This window comes from Megalops cyprinoides, chromosome 2 (assembly GCF_013368585.1).
Source record: "Megalops cyprinoides isolate fMegCyp1 chromosome 2, fMegCyp1.pri, whole genome shotgun sequence".
NCBI classification, from domain to species: domain Eukaryota; kingdom Metazoa; phylum Chordata; class Actinopteri; order Elopiformes; family Megalopidae; genus Megalops; species Megalops cyprinoides.
This window is the reverse complement of record NC_050584.1, coordinates 60,239,395-60,253,201: the sequence shown is the minus strand read 5'-3', so window position 1 is coordinate 60,253,201 and position 13,807 is coordinate 60,239,395. Positions and strand designations below refer to the sequence as shown.

At 48.6% G+C, this 13,807-nt stretch overlaps 1 protein-coding gene across 5 annotated transcripts in view; it reads left to right on the top strand.

Annotated features, from left to right (window-relative positions):
* The window catches only part of LOC118772482 (zinc finger E-box-binding homeobox 1-like), an 84,096-nt gene that overhangs the window by 62,292 nt on the left and 7,997 nt on the right, over positions 1-13,807 (top strand). For all 5 annotated transcript variants that reach the window (XM_036520855.1, XM_036520853.1, XM_036520854.1 and 2 more), the window contains exons 2-5: positions 43-234; positions 6,092-6,148; positions 11,724-11,882; positions 13,369-13,562. In XM_036520855.1, coding sequence (XP_036376748.1) covers positions 43-234; positions 6,092-6,148; positions 11,724-11,882; positions 13,369-13,562 — 602 coding nt within the window. The remainder of the gene's footprint in view (positions 1-42; positions 235-6,091; positions 6,149-11,723; positions 11,883-13,368; positions 13,563-13,807) is intronic.

Here is a 13,807-nt window from a genome sequence, read left to right as displayed (position 1 = left end):
ATTTTTTCTCTCCCTCTCTCTCTATCCCTCTCGGCTCCACAGTAACGAATTACAGCAATGTGGTGGAGGCGAACTCGGACTCGGACGACGAGGACAAGCTGCACATCGTGGAGGAGGAGAGCCTCCCGGACACGGCCGACGGCGACAGCAACGTGCCGGACGACGAGCCGCACCCCCACCCCGCGGCGCTGGGCCACAACGGGCCCGGGGAGCACGAGGACAGGTGGGAGGAAGGTGAGTCACGCCGCCCCCGCCCCCCCCAACACACCCCCAAACCCCCGCCCTTAAAATGCATGGGTTAATGGGATACTCTCCCTGTCTCTCCCTCTATCTCTCCGTCTCTCTCCCTATCTCTCTCTCTCTCTCTCTCTCTCTCTCTCTCTCAAAGGATTCAGTTTAGCTTTATTAGCATGGCACGTGATCCACTATCCACTGTTGCCAGAGTTTTTAAAGCTTGACTATATAGCCACCAAAAATCTCTCTCTCTCTCTCTCTCCATCTCTCATCCCTTCATACGCCTGACACACAGTAAATATGTTCTTTTTGAGGAGCGGTGGTGCCATGGAATAAAGAAGTAGAACTTTTAATATAGCTAAGGAGCTCCCAAGCTCCAGAACTCTACACGAGTATGACAACAATCAGTTGCACTCGCATGTGCAGGTGAGGTTTGAAGGGATGTAAGAAGTTACAGAACAGAACAGGCAGCTTTGAGGGCCGTGGGTATTTTTCTACTTCTTTCTACTGCAGCTAGAAAAAATCCTGTATCTCCCTCTCTCCCACTCTTTCTCGGTCTCTTGTCCGCTCTCTCTCTCTCTTTTTGCTTCCAGTTGGAATGGAATGAGCTCTGGATGAGCCACATTCCAGTGTCTCTGATGGAAAATTGATTCATTTTCAGACTCTAACAGGGAGGAAAATGCAAATCATTTAGTGTCGACAGAGAGAGAAAAAGAGAGCGAGAGAGAGAGAGAGGGGAAAGAGAGTGAGAGGGGGGCTTCCGTCTGGGGTGCAGATAATGTCCAGCTTGTTTTATGGGATTAAAACAGCAGCTATTTGTCACTTGTGAGAAACTTCCTGTTGTCCGGTCTGTTGCATTCTTTAAATAGCCTCCGTGGCCGGAGCAAAGTGGCTCCAGGGTGTCGAGGCCGTGATTGTGGCCAAGACTGTGATTCTGTCCGAGGCTGTGATTAAGGCCGAGGTTGTGAGGTCTGCTTGCCGCGTGCTAGCACACCCTCAGAGTGGACAGATGGCAGCCGTTTGCACTCCTGTTCGAACGCAGCTCCGGTCGCAAGTCCTCCCAACTGCTGGGGCTCGTCTCCAGTGAGCGCTGAGTGGCACACACACACACATGAACACACACAGAGACACACGCACATACACTCACACACACACGCGCACACACACACACACACACACACACACACACAAAGTAGCACCCTTCCTGCCCTGCAGTTTATGCGGTTTATGAGGACCAACCTATAGGAGAAGGCGACACCCAATCAGAAACACGTGTTGGGGAAGTGACCCGTGGCACCCCCACCCAGCTCTACAAAGCAACAGGAAGCTGTAGTCACCTGTCGCCAGAGGCCACACAGAACCATATGAGGACGACAGGCAGCCTCTTCTCTAAACATCGGACCCCCCCCGACCACCACCCCCTTCACCAGCCACTACTCAACACTGAGCTGAAGTCATGTTCTTCAAGTGACGAGAAGGTGCCGGGGGTTTGCTGGAAATCTGTAATGTGAGTGTTAAAAAAAAAACAATCTGCTAAATAACTGTGCGGCTGGGTCCTCACGTGCAAGTACTCTCATCCACACTCGCCAATCAGAGAACTGTGCTGTCATTCACGTTAACCTCCATTAGTGGAGGTTATCACGTTGTTAGCATTATGAAGTTTATTAATCATTTTTCTTTTCCAGGTTTATCCATTTATACAGCTAGATGTTTATTATTTTGTCTTTAAATTTGTTGTAGGTAGCTAGGTCATGCATACGGTAGCAGCGTCCTGCTCGGGATTGGAACCTACAACCCTCTGGCAACAGGTCCATTTCCAGACTGTCTCCCACGTGCTGTGTGATGGCAATCAGGAGTGAGCGTCTGTGTTAGTAACGAGGAGCGAGTTATGTCCGTCGTGCAAAGTGAGTTAGGGAATAAATCTCTAATCTCGAGCTGCTAGCTCGGAGGTACTCACGGGTCTGGATTAGATCACGTCCCGCTTGTGAGCGATTAGACGTTTTGAAGGTAAACCCTTGAACTCGTTCTACCGCAGATCCCATGTTCCTGGTCCTGCTTTGGAATCCTGCTCCCACTTTTTTTTGGTTGAATCAGGGTTGCGTGAGGCCTCTCGTGGCTGTTGTAATTCGATACCCGAACGGCTGCCTTAAGTAGCACGTACCCCCACCCCTGCCCGCCCCTCCCACCACCTCTGTGGCATGCAGAGAAAAAACACTCCCTCTCAAGGTTATAGACCTGGCACAGGGTTTCAGCTCTTGTCCATGGGTCCCAGGGGCCACAGCAATGTTAAATTACTCACAGCTTCTTGTTTGCGCTCCAACACATCCAGCATTATTACCCAGCAAGGATATGCCTGTCTTCTGTAAGTTTAACCCATCCACCCACACACACATACACACACACACACACACATACACACACACACACACACACACACACACACACACACACACACACACACACACACACACACACACACGCGCGTCACGGTGAGAAGGGCAGAGGGGATTTATGCTCCACCCCAACCTCACAGGAAGTGGCTTTCCGCCCTGGGCCAGTTGTCAAGCCTGGGTACGGCCTGAGGTCGTACTTCACAGAGAAGGGGTGCTGGGGACTGCCTGGAGTTTAGCATGTCCCTCTGCCTTTATAAGATGCATCTCGGATTGCATGGAGAGCTTGACATCTGTTGCTACAGCAAGCAGACCTGCCCGCCTGATATAATCTGAAATATGCATCATTATGTAGTAAATAAACTGTCAGGTGAGGGCTTAGGAAAACATAAACAGGTCCTTTTTATTATTGAAATACTAGCAAGGAGGGACATACGCAGTTGGATGTAGCATTCAGAGCAATGCTAAGAGTGTAGAGATTGTACTGGGCCACAGTCCTCAACTGTGAGGATGAAAAGCTGACTAAAGTTTGGTTTGCAACTGAGAGCTCTTTTGTTGATCAACGCTGCACAGATTAACCAATCTTAAATCATCTCTATGCCTCATGGGTGAGTCCGCCATTTCAGTCCATCTACCTCACGCGGAGTACCTGGAAGTGACATCACAGGTGTCTTTCAGGAAGAGGTGACGTCATGTGACTTGCTCACCCAGCAACACAAAACCATCCAAGAGACATAAAACAGGGTGTGAGCATGCTCGGCTCACAGACGGTGCCGTTTAAGTCTAAGAATGTCACCACATAATACCACCACATCCGAGCACAGAAGTCCTTTTCTTGTTTGTTACTGTGGGATAGTGTTGTACTTGTCAATTGTTTAAAATGGTAGTGGTTATTGTGTATTCAGCTGCACCGTGTGACGAATGCCCGGATGTGGTCTGTTATTTACTGTAAGTGCCGCTGTTCGCGTGGCCTGGTCGTGTGCGGTATCACACCTTTGCTGTGAAAGCCGTTCCGGATAAGAGTGCGCCCGCGGAGTGATCGAGCATAAATGTAAATGAGGGGTATGAGCAACAGGGCGTCCCCTTTGTGAGGGCAAGAGCGCCATGCTAATTCTGAGAGAGAGGAATGTGCTGTTTTAGAGAGATGTTCTGAGTGTGTGGTGATGTTGGCGGTGGTGGCGGTCTACGTCTGAGGCTATCGGGAAACTTGTAAACCTATGCCCACCCACACCACCACCCCACTCCATTGGCCAATGGACAGCATTCTCATAGCTTAAACTGAGTGTGTAGTGTGTGGCCCTTGAGAAGTTTCCTCCATCCCTTCCCCCATGCAGAAAAAAGTTTGTACTTCTCTCTCTTTGTCATCATAAGTTAAAAAGCCCCCCCCCTCTCTCCCCGGGCAGGGGGAAGGATACCACACCTGTAAGTTTTAAAATGAGAACCAAGCAGAGCCCGCAGCCACCCCCTTGTAGAAAAGCCCCCCCTACCCCACCCACCCCGCCCCTTAGCGTAGCGTGCTATTTTTACCCTCTCATCTTTGATGGTTCATACCGAAACTGTGCGGTTCTGTCACACAGCGACCCTCCAATCAGGCGGAGTGCGCAATTGATTAGGAGAGCGCCATTGTCTTCGAGTGCCTTCAACCCTCATTGTCTGATAAGCTCTTTTCAGCTCTCCGTCTCGGGGGGCTGGCTGCTTCAGACGCCAGATGTTTGGTGGGGTCTCGTGTTTATTTGGAGGGGGCAATCTCTCCTTTTTTCACCTCCCGTACTGGGGAAAGTGACAATCATGTCGAGGAGGGACGCGAACCCGAGTGTCACTTAACCTGGCTTTCGAAGTTATTTACAGCCGAACTGCGAAATACAGAGTAAAAACTACTTTGGCTGTTTGGTGATTGAGCTCCAATCATTTTGAGGGAAAAAAAGAGACTCTTTTGTTAAGAAGCATGATGCAAAACACAGCTGTTGTCCGCTCAGTTTTCCCTGCTGCTTTCTCCACCGCTATGAAGCAGGCAGAAGGGGTGCAAATGTGTGGCCTGCTTCCATCTCTGAATCCACAGCAGTTACTGTACAACACAGATGGCACCAGAACGACACGCGATTTCCCACAATCCCTTGCATGGACCTGATGTCTCCCTGCAGCGGCAGCTCCGCCCTCGTCATCGTAGTCCGTCTTCTGGCTCTCCGCCTTGACCTTGTTAACGTTTTGATGAAAGTGGTGAAAAAGGAATAAAGTAATAATAATTTGTTTTGGCACCAGGTTTTCCAACTGTTACATTACATCACATTATTGGCATTTAGCAGACGCTCTTATCCAGAGTGACTTACAATGTTATCCATTTATACAGCTAGATATTTTCCTGAGGCAATTGGCAGTTGAGTATCTTGCCCAAGGGTACAGAAGCAATGCCCCAGTGGGGAATCGAACCAGCAACGTTTCCGTCACAAGTCCTGTGCCTTACCACTATGCTACACTGCCGCCTATGTTAACCGCTCGAGGCGTGAGTACGGGGAGAGAGGGGTGTTTGGAGTTGCCTCTCCTCCAAGCTGACAGCGCAGGCATTTCTCTTCCTTTCCTCGTCAGTCGTCACCGTGGATATACGCGGCGTAATCACGCCTGTCGTTGAAACTGATCGGACTGATAGTAATGTGCATCACAGGCTTCCTGTACCTCTCTCTATCCCTCTTTTTTTTCACTGGGAAATTCCGGCAGCTAACGGAGAGCAGTGGTCGGTTTGTGGCTAAGCGCCCCTGTCCTGACATCTGACGTTTGATGTCATCCTGATGTCTTTTGTGCAGGGAGCAGATATTGTCTCTTTCTTACTTCGCGTCTCTGCCCGAATTTGCTGAATAATTGCAGAGGGGGGAAAATTTATTCAAATGTTTGTTTTATTTGTTTTAGGCCTAGGTAATTTACCACGATTCGCTGCCAGAGAATTATGCTTTTGTGGTTTGAGACCAAGAGGGTGCCCGCAGAGTTTTTTCATAAGTTGGCTGTTTAGTGTGAGTGCAGCTCACCCCCTTTCCAGGGGCGATTAGGGTCTATCTTCACTGATGTGTGCAAAGTATTCTGAGGCATTGGGTCCTGTGAAATGTTAGTGTTTTCTTATGTTTAAAGTACAGTGACAACAGGTAGGAGTGATTAAATTCATAAAGACTTGAATCACAAGTCACTCGGGAAATTAGATAGTCGTTTTTTTAGTCACCACAGGAAAAACATGAGTTGACAGAACAAGACAATTTAATTCACCTCAGTAAACCAGCCCAGAAGCAGCAGCCTGATCTGAAACCTGGAGGAGGTAGTGGTATTGATATTCCTCTTCCTCGATGCATTCTCATGCCTCTATCTGTGAGCACAGTGAGTCAACTTCAGATTTCGATATCAGGCAATGTGACAAGTAGGTGGCGTGAGAAGTAGAAACAAGTGAGAAAAAAAATCTTTCCTTCTCTGTGTTTTCCCCTTGACAGAAGTGACAGACGACACCTTGGGGCCAGATGCGCAGGTGCAGAAGGCGGGGTTTAAAGGTGAGTCAAGGTCAGCTGTTTTTTTTTTCACCTAGGCAGGAAGTGATGACATCATGTCCTGAGGTGCATTATGGGTTGCCTCTGAATCAGGTTTCTGACATTGCCAGGTACCGTTGGGGTTTCCATTTCACTGGGTTAAGCGCTTCTGGCTTGAAGCCACTAGCTGTGGTTAATTAAGCTAAATAGTTGAATCAATATTTTATTTTCCCAACCTTTTCAGTCATAAGAACTTGAAAATAAGAATTTTTGTGGAGTAGTATTTGCTTTCCATTAATTTTATTTGACTCTGATAAAGGTAAATAGTATTTGGTCATGTTTAATTTAATTAAAATAAATATGTGGCGTGAGCCAAGCCATCCAAGACCTCATGAGCATAAACTCCTCAGGGAATTATAAATGGGCTGTCAGTATAGGCAGGGTGTAAGTGAGTAAATGAATTGAAACCTTGAAAACAGGATCGTCTATCAAAACCTCACACCAGGAGCAAACTCAATCAGTCAAATCTGGCACCCAGCTACCTGGAATCTCGGCACATGTCTGACCAGGTAATGCCATCAGACCTCAGCTGCCACAAGTAGACTGTGGCTGTAAGTTCTCATCCTCTTTAATATTCCCCGGGGGGGGGGGGGGGGTTAACTTCACTTTATATCAGGTATTGTCTCTACAACAGCTTTTGTGAGGTGTGGGGGCCTCGTACAGGCTCAGGAACTAGCCTTTCCCGCTCATCGGTTTGCAAACAAAACACCTGCATGGTTTTTGCGGCTGATCATCGAGCCGTTTTAGCCAGTAAGGGAGCTGCCAGGTTACCGAGGACAGTTTCACAACTGTTTAGCTCCAGTGTGTGTTTGCTACAGCGGCTTGACCGTGATGGTCAGCAGTCACGATTTTATTGTGATGGTTCAGAGGTTTGCGTCACATGTTTTGAAGGAAGAGGGGAGGAGAGAGGTTGGCAGGCAGGTGAAGGGAATGATTTAGAAAAGTGTGAACAGTGGTGTGGGAACGTCTGTAGGATGGATACGATTGGCTTTACAGCCAAGAGTTCTAACAGTAGAACAGCTTTGACTGGCACTACAGCCAAGAGTTCTAACAGCGGAACAGCTCTGATTGGCCCTACAGCCAAGAGCTGTAACAATAGAGCAGCTTTGATTGGCCCTACAGCTAAGAGTTCTAACAGTGGAACAGCTCCGATTGGTCTTACAGCCAGGAGATCTGACACTATAACAGCTTTGATTGGCCTGAGAGCCATGAGTTCCTGTGCCACAACCTTACATCCATGAGCTCTAGTAGCATAACTGCTCTGTGTGGCCTTTAAGACATGGGCTCTAACACCAAAACAACCTGAAAGGAATGACATTTATATTTAACTGTTTCAGAATGAAAGGGCCTGGAGGAAATCGTTACAGAACTCACATGACAAATGAATGTCTCAGAGAAAAAGAATAATTATTGAGAAATTGATTGATATTAATTTCCTAACGTCCACATGAAATGAAGGCATAATAATTCTGTGTTCACATGCTGAATCCAGTTCTTGCTAAGAGACAAAGCATTAAGCAGTTGGTCTGCATTAATATAATTTACCCATTTAACTTGTGTGTGTTTGTCAGCTTAATTAACACTGTTGACTGTTCAGAAATTAAGCCTGTCAAGGATGTTCAATCACAATTTTCCAATTAACGGGTTTATTGAACGCCGGCTCTTCAGAACGCCTTCGTCAAGCGTCTCCGATGCGCAGAAGAGCGAGGCTGAGAGAGGGAGAGAGGGAGAGAAAGGGAGAGGAGCAACAAAGTGCTTTTGAAAAAAAAGAAACCTCCCCCTTCAACGAGGCGCAGCTCTTATGAGGAAAAGCGCAGGGATCCTATGAGGTCATGGGAAGAAAGCCCGGGGCTTAACGTGAGGGTTAGCAGGCACTTGAGCCCTGTTCTTCCCTCGTTTTTACAAGGGCGAAAATAATCCCCGGGATCGGACTTTCTCAAGCAGCACCTGGCCCTCTCTCCGGGCCCGGCGAGCAGGGGAGGGGCGGAGCCCACTTGGCCCGGGTTCTGGTCCGGCTGAAAGTGTTTAATCCCCATGGCAACCGCGGACTCTGTGTACACTGTTTTTTCCCCCCGGGCTGTGACAGGGGGGGACGGGGGTTGGGGGGGGAGAGAGGGGAGGCACGCTGCCCATTTGCAGTATTGCGCCACTGATGCTGTGCGTTTGAGTGAAGGCGACTGCTTCCCCGACCAGGCCTGCTGGTGCTATCTGGGCCCTGGCTGGATAATATAAGGGTTTTTTTTTTCCCAGCCCCAGAGGCAGATCCTTCAGGGTGCCACTGTCTTTTACAACGCGCAATCAAATGCCTCCCCAGGCATCTGTGGTTCCACGTCAGTGCTTTCAAATGAACCCGAAAACAGGCCCTCGGTGTTCAGAATAAAACATATGTCTACATTAAAAATTAGCATTCAGCATATATAGATTTTTCAGACGAAAAAGGATTTTGTGTGTGTGTGTGTGTTTTTTATTCAGCCTGAGTTGCCGGTGTCTTTTAACGAAATCAGCATTAGTGGAAAGCTATAAAAACACCCTGTGACTCATTACGCTAATGTGTCATGTTGGATATCCTTAGGTATATTCATTTCGTTCATTAATAAATTACTTTGTATTTAGGTGTGCAGATAGCGTAGGAAATCACAGACCCCACTACTGGAGGCCCGGGGGTGTGGGGGGGTGGTGGTGGGGGGGTAGATTTGTGTTAGTATATCCTCAGGTTACATTTTTTTCAGGAGCGTAGAGTCTTAATTAGTCCTAGATGCATTCCGAGTTCATTAATGTGATGTGAAACACGTGCCTCGGCTAATGAAACGGGATCCTATTTATCTCGACGCGGAGCGCAGTTTGGCGGCTGTTTGCTCGAAACGGAAGGAGCGAGCAACATTTTGGAACTTTTCTTTTTTTTTTTTAAAGAAAGGATGATTGTGCTTCCGGTAGGTGAGCTCTTGCACACTGTCGCTGCCTCGGGTCTGCATCACAGCGCATGGTTTTACACACGTTCACGTAGTTTGGAGTGGTCAGCGCGAGCAGATCTGTGTGGTGGGGAGGTTACCTGCTGGTTGGGGGGGGCTGGGAAACTTTCAAAGAAAGAAGGAAGCTTTCACTGCCCTGTTGGGGTGGGTGGGTGTGGGGGCGTGTGTCGAGGGCCTCCTGTGGTCACACCGAAAGTGGCCATTGTCCTCCAGGCCAAAGCTTGTGAGGCTCGGGGTACACAGTATAGCAGGCTTAAGGGGGGGGGGGGTTAGCAGGTGGTCAGAATGTACAGTACATGGAGGCCTGGTTGACTCATGGCACTGTAATGAGTTAACAAGCCACAAGACTTCAATGTGCGCAAGGAGAGAAAGGGGGGGGAGCTGGTTCCGGCCTCCTGCCACAAAGAGCGTCATTGAAGAAGCGGATCGAGGAGTCATTTGAGTGTAAATGGCACCATTGCATCATCATGCAGACCATAACGGATTGGGGGGGGGGTTATGTAATGGTCCGTCTTGCCTGTATGCTCTGAAGAATAATTAGTTTTTCCTCCTCTTTTGTTAATGACTCCATCCTGCATCACGCGGCGCCATTTCCCCCTTCGGACCAGAATTAGAATCCTTAATGTTAGCGCAGACATCAATAAAATCGGCTCGCGCATTACAAATTCAGATTATTTCTTCTCATTCGAGTCCGGCCCTCCTTGCCCAAAGGTACGGCAGCAGTGCCCCAGCAGGGAATCGAACCAGCAACGTTTCTGCCCTTGCTCCTTACACTGCTGCCTCTATACACAAGTATTCACACACAGATACATTTACATATACTCACACGAATACTCACACCCACACGCACACACACACGCACACACACACACACGCGCACACACACACACACACACACACACACACACACACACACACACACACACACACACACACTGCAACCAGCATTGTTCAACACTCACTGTCACTTTTACATTTACATTTACACTTATTTATTTAGCAGATGCTTTTATCCAAAGCGATGTGCAAAAGTGCATACAGAAAGTATAGCGACAGTACGGGGACAGGATGTGTACAGTTCCACAATGAGACAGTTCTCAGCTGAGAGCAAGGTCTGTTTGAGGACACAGTACTATCAGATTTGTACAACTACAGCGTATAGGGCAACTAACACGATACACCTTCAAACAGCAAACATCAACAACTTCAAACAGCGCAATGAGTGTCAGGGTAAAGGCGGCGACAAGAAACAATTTAAAAAGCACAGCAATTTACGACAGCACTGATTGGGGGGGCGGCAGCAATTGTGTGCTGGGTCAGTCCAGGTAGAGTCTGAAGAGGTGCGTCTTCAGGCCCCGTCTGAAGGAATGGGGTGAAGGAGCTGTCCGTAGTGGGACATGGAGTTCGTTCCACCACTGGGGAGCGATGTAGGTGAAACGCCGATGTCTGGCAGAACGAGCACCTCCTGCCTTGACCATGCAAGGAGCGAGGCGTCCAGTTGCATCAGGAAGCCAGTGGAGGGATTTAAGCAGGGGAGTAACATGGGTTTGCAGTTTGGATTGTGGGCTGTAGTTGGAGGTTGTGATTTGAAAACACATCAAAAACATGATGTGTTTTTGCTTTGTCTGTTTGTTTGTTTATTTGGTTACTACATCACTCTGGAATCTACATTTTTCATTGTTCTTTTTTTTTTTACGGTTCCCACATGATTACAATTTAACACTGTTTGCAACCCTTTCATAAATTTTAACACGGAAACGATAAACCGAGTCTGCATTTTACTTCTGGGGGGAGAAGGTGATTCCACTGCTTCCCCAACGGGTGCCCTGTTACCCTGCACACCTGTTTCCAGTAAATGTTACATCCAATGGCCAGTGATGAAAAAACACCCAAACGTTACACTGCTTGTTTGCTTAGCACATGCTCTCAACCCAGGGCGACTTGCTTAGCTCATATTTTTATCTATGGTCATTTATGCAGCTGGATGTTTTACTGAAGCGGCTAAGGTTGAGCACCTTGCTGGAGGCTACGTCAGCCAACCCGTCGGGATTAGACCTCATAACCCTCTGTTTATGACCTCAGTTCTCTAACCACTGAGCCAAAACAGATGAATGCACATTGACTTCCTGTTATGGTGGCCATCCCTGAAAAAAGTGTGTGTGTGTGTGTGTGTCTGTGTGTGTGTGTGTGTGTGTGTCTGTGTGTGTGTGTGTGTGTGTGTGTGTGTGTGTGTGTGTGTGTGTGTGTGTGTGTGTCTGTGTGTGTTTGTGTGTGTGTGTGTGTGTGTGTGTGTGTGTGTGTGTGTGTGTGTGTGTGTCTGTGTGTGTGTGTGTGTGTGTGTGTGTGTGTGTGTGTGTGTGTGTGTCTGTGTGTGTGTGTGTGTGTGTGTGTGTGTGTGTGTGTGTCTGTGTGTGTGTGTGTGTGTGTGTGTGTGTGTGTGTGTGTGTGTCTGTGTGTCTGTGTGTGTGTGTCTGTGTGTGTGTGTGTGTGTGTGTGTGTGTGTGTGTGTGTGTGTGTGTCTGTGTGTGTGTGTGTGTGTGTGTGTGTGTGTGTGTGTGTGTTTGTTGCAGTGAAGGATGAGTGTGGCTCGGAGGGCGATGAGGAGCACAGCACGGACGCCATGGTGGAGGAGATGCTGCAGCAGGGTGACACCGCCGTCATCTACCCCGAGGCGCCGGAGGACGAGCCGCGGCAGGGCACGCCCGAGGCCGGCAGCCACGACGAGAACGGTAACGCCCTCGCCCGCCAAACCCCGTCTCCCTGCACCTGTATGCCTGACCTCTCCTGCTGTGGACTACAACACCCATCCATCTCATCACCTTAGCCATGCACCTATTTCCCTGATCTCGCCTCCTCTGGACAACTCCCATCTATCTCATCACCTTAGTCCTCCACCCATATGCCTAACCTCTCCTCCTCTGGACTACAGCTCCCATCTACCTCATCACCTTAACCATGCATCCATATGCCTGATCTCTCCTCTGGACTACAACTCCCATCTATCTCATCATCTTAGTCCTCCACCCATATGCCTAATCTCTCCTCCTCTGGACTACAGCTCCCATCCACCTCATCACCCAAACCCTGCACACATATCCCCAATCGCTCCTCCTCCTCTGGACTACAACCCCCATGAACCACATCGCCTTAACCGTGCACCTATATCCCCATCTCTCTGCTTCCAAGCAACATCTTATCATCTCAACCCTTATCCCCCCATTTCCTTCCTCTCCCACTAAACTACAACTCCCATCCACATTGTTAGTACAGCGTTAGCCTTGTCAGCTCTAGCACTGCAAGTCCTGATGATTGCTCCTCACACGATGGTTTTAGTAACGAACATGCCACGTTCAGCTGTGAATGAATAGAGCAGACTCTTTATTGCATTACACAGGCTCCTGCTTTTGGTAACCTGTAGTGCGAAATAACAACACCTGAAAAGATTCCTCACACTGTGCCCGTGTTTTAATACAAGACTTCACAGGTTTGACATAAATAATGGTGCTTACCCTGCGTGTTCCCTGCTGGTGTTTCTGAGGGAAGAGCTTAGGTGTGACTTCAGATTTAATTATATGTCCCTGCTTAACACTCACTTGACCTTGAATGCCTTTAATCTGCTTGTTCTTGTTTGTCTCGGTTGCTTCGGTTTGTCTTGGAGTATACACTTCAATCACCGAAGGTTCCTAACAGTTTCAAAACCTTTTTGTTGAACAAGCAGTCGAACAGACCGCATGCACTGTTAGTACCCCAATCCTAATTAGCTTTAGCATGTTTACTGCGGACCTCCAGAGCTTGTTTTGCAGCATCAGGAAGCATATTCTTTAGAAATGAAAGTAACAGAATAGAACTTTGCTTTTGTAGGGATGTATCTCACACCTACCCAGCCATAGACCACACAATTCAGTGTTCTGCTTATCGAGTTGTGTACACACAGTTGCTTAACTTACACGTAGCTTACGTAACTTACACATGAAGGGTCTTTCATGGTGCTCATGAGGGCTACAGTTATTGGGATGTACTGTCTATGCATCACTCTTGAATTTTTCCTGATCTTTATCAGACATTATAATCATCATATAAACCCTGATCCTTGTTCCATGAGGTCTCTCTGCTGTCCCCTGTGAGCGCTTTGCTGCTGGATCTGTCCCCTGTGACAGGCTCCTCCGTGCAGGTTTCCGAAATACTCACAGCTCCCGTTCCTCTCCCCTCTCTCAGGCACCTCGGACGCCTTCTCCCAGCTCCTCACGTGCCCGTACTGCGCCCGCGGCTACAAGCGCTACACCTCGCTGAAGGAGCACATCAAGTACCGGCACGAGAAGAGTGAGGACAACTTCAGCTGCTCCGTCTGCAGCTACACCTTCGCCTACCGGACGCAGCTGGACCGGCACATGACGGCGCACAAGTACCAGGTACCAGAACCGCTGCGGCCCCCACCGCCACCGGGCCCAGCCCCCAGGGCTGTCGTCAGGAGGGTCCAGGTTGTCGGACGCACTTTTCGTGTAGGTGCCAGGGCTTATTCGAGTACAGCTCAGGCTGTACAAAAGGTTACATTACATTACATCATTGTCATTTAGCAGAGTGACATTTGAGTGTCATTGTACAGGCTAAATATGTGATGTATCCAATGTGTCTGATCCACTGCTTTCTACAGCAG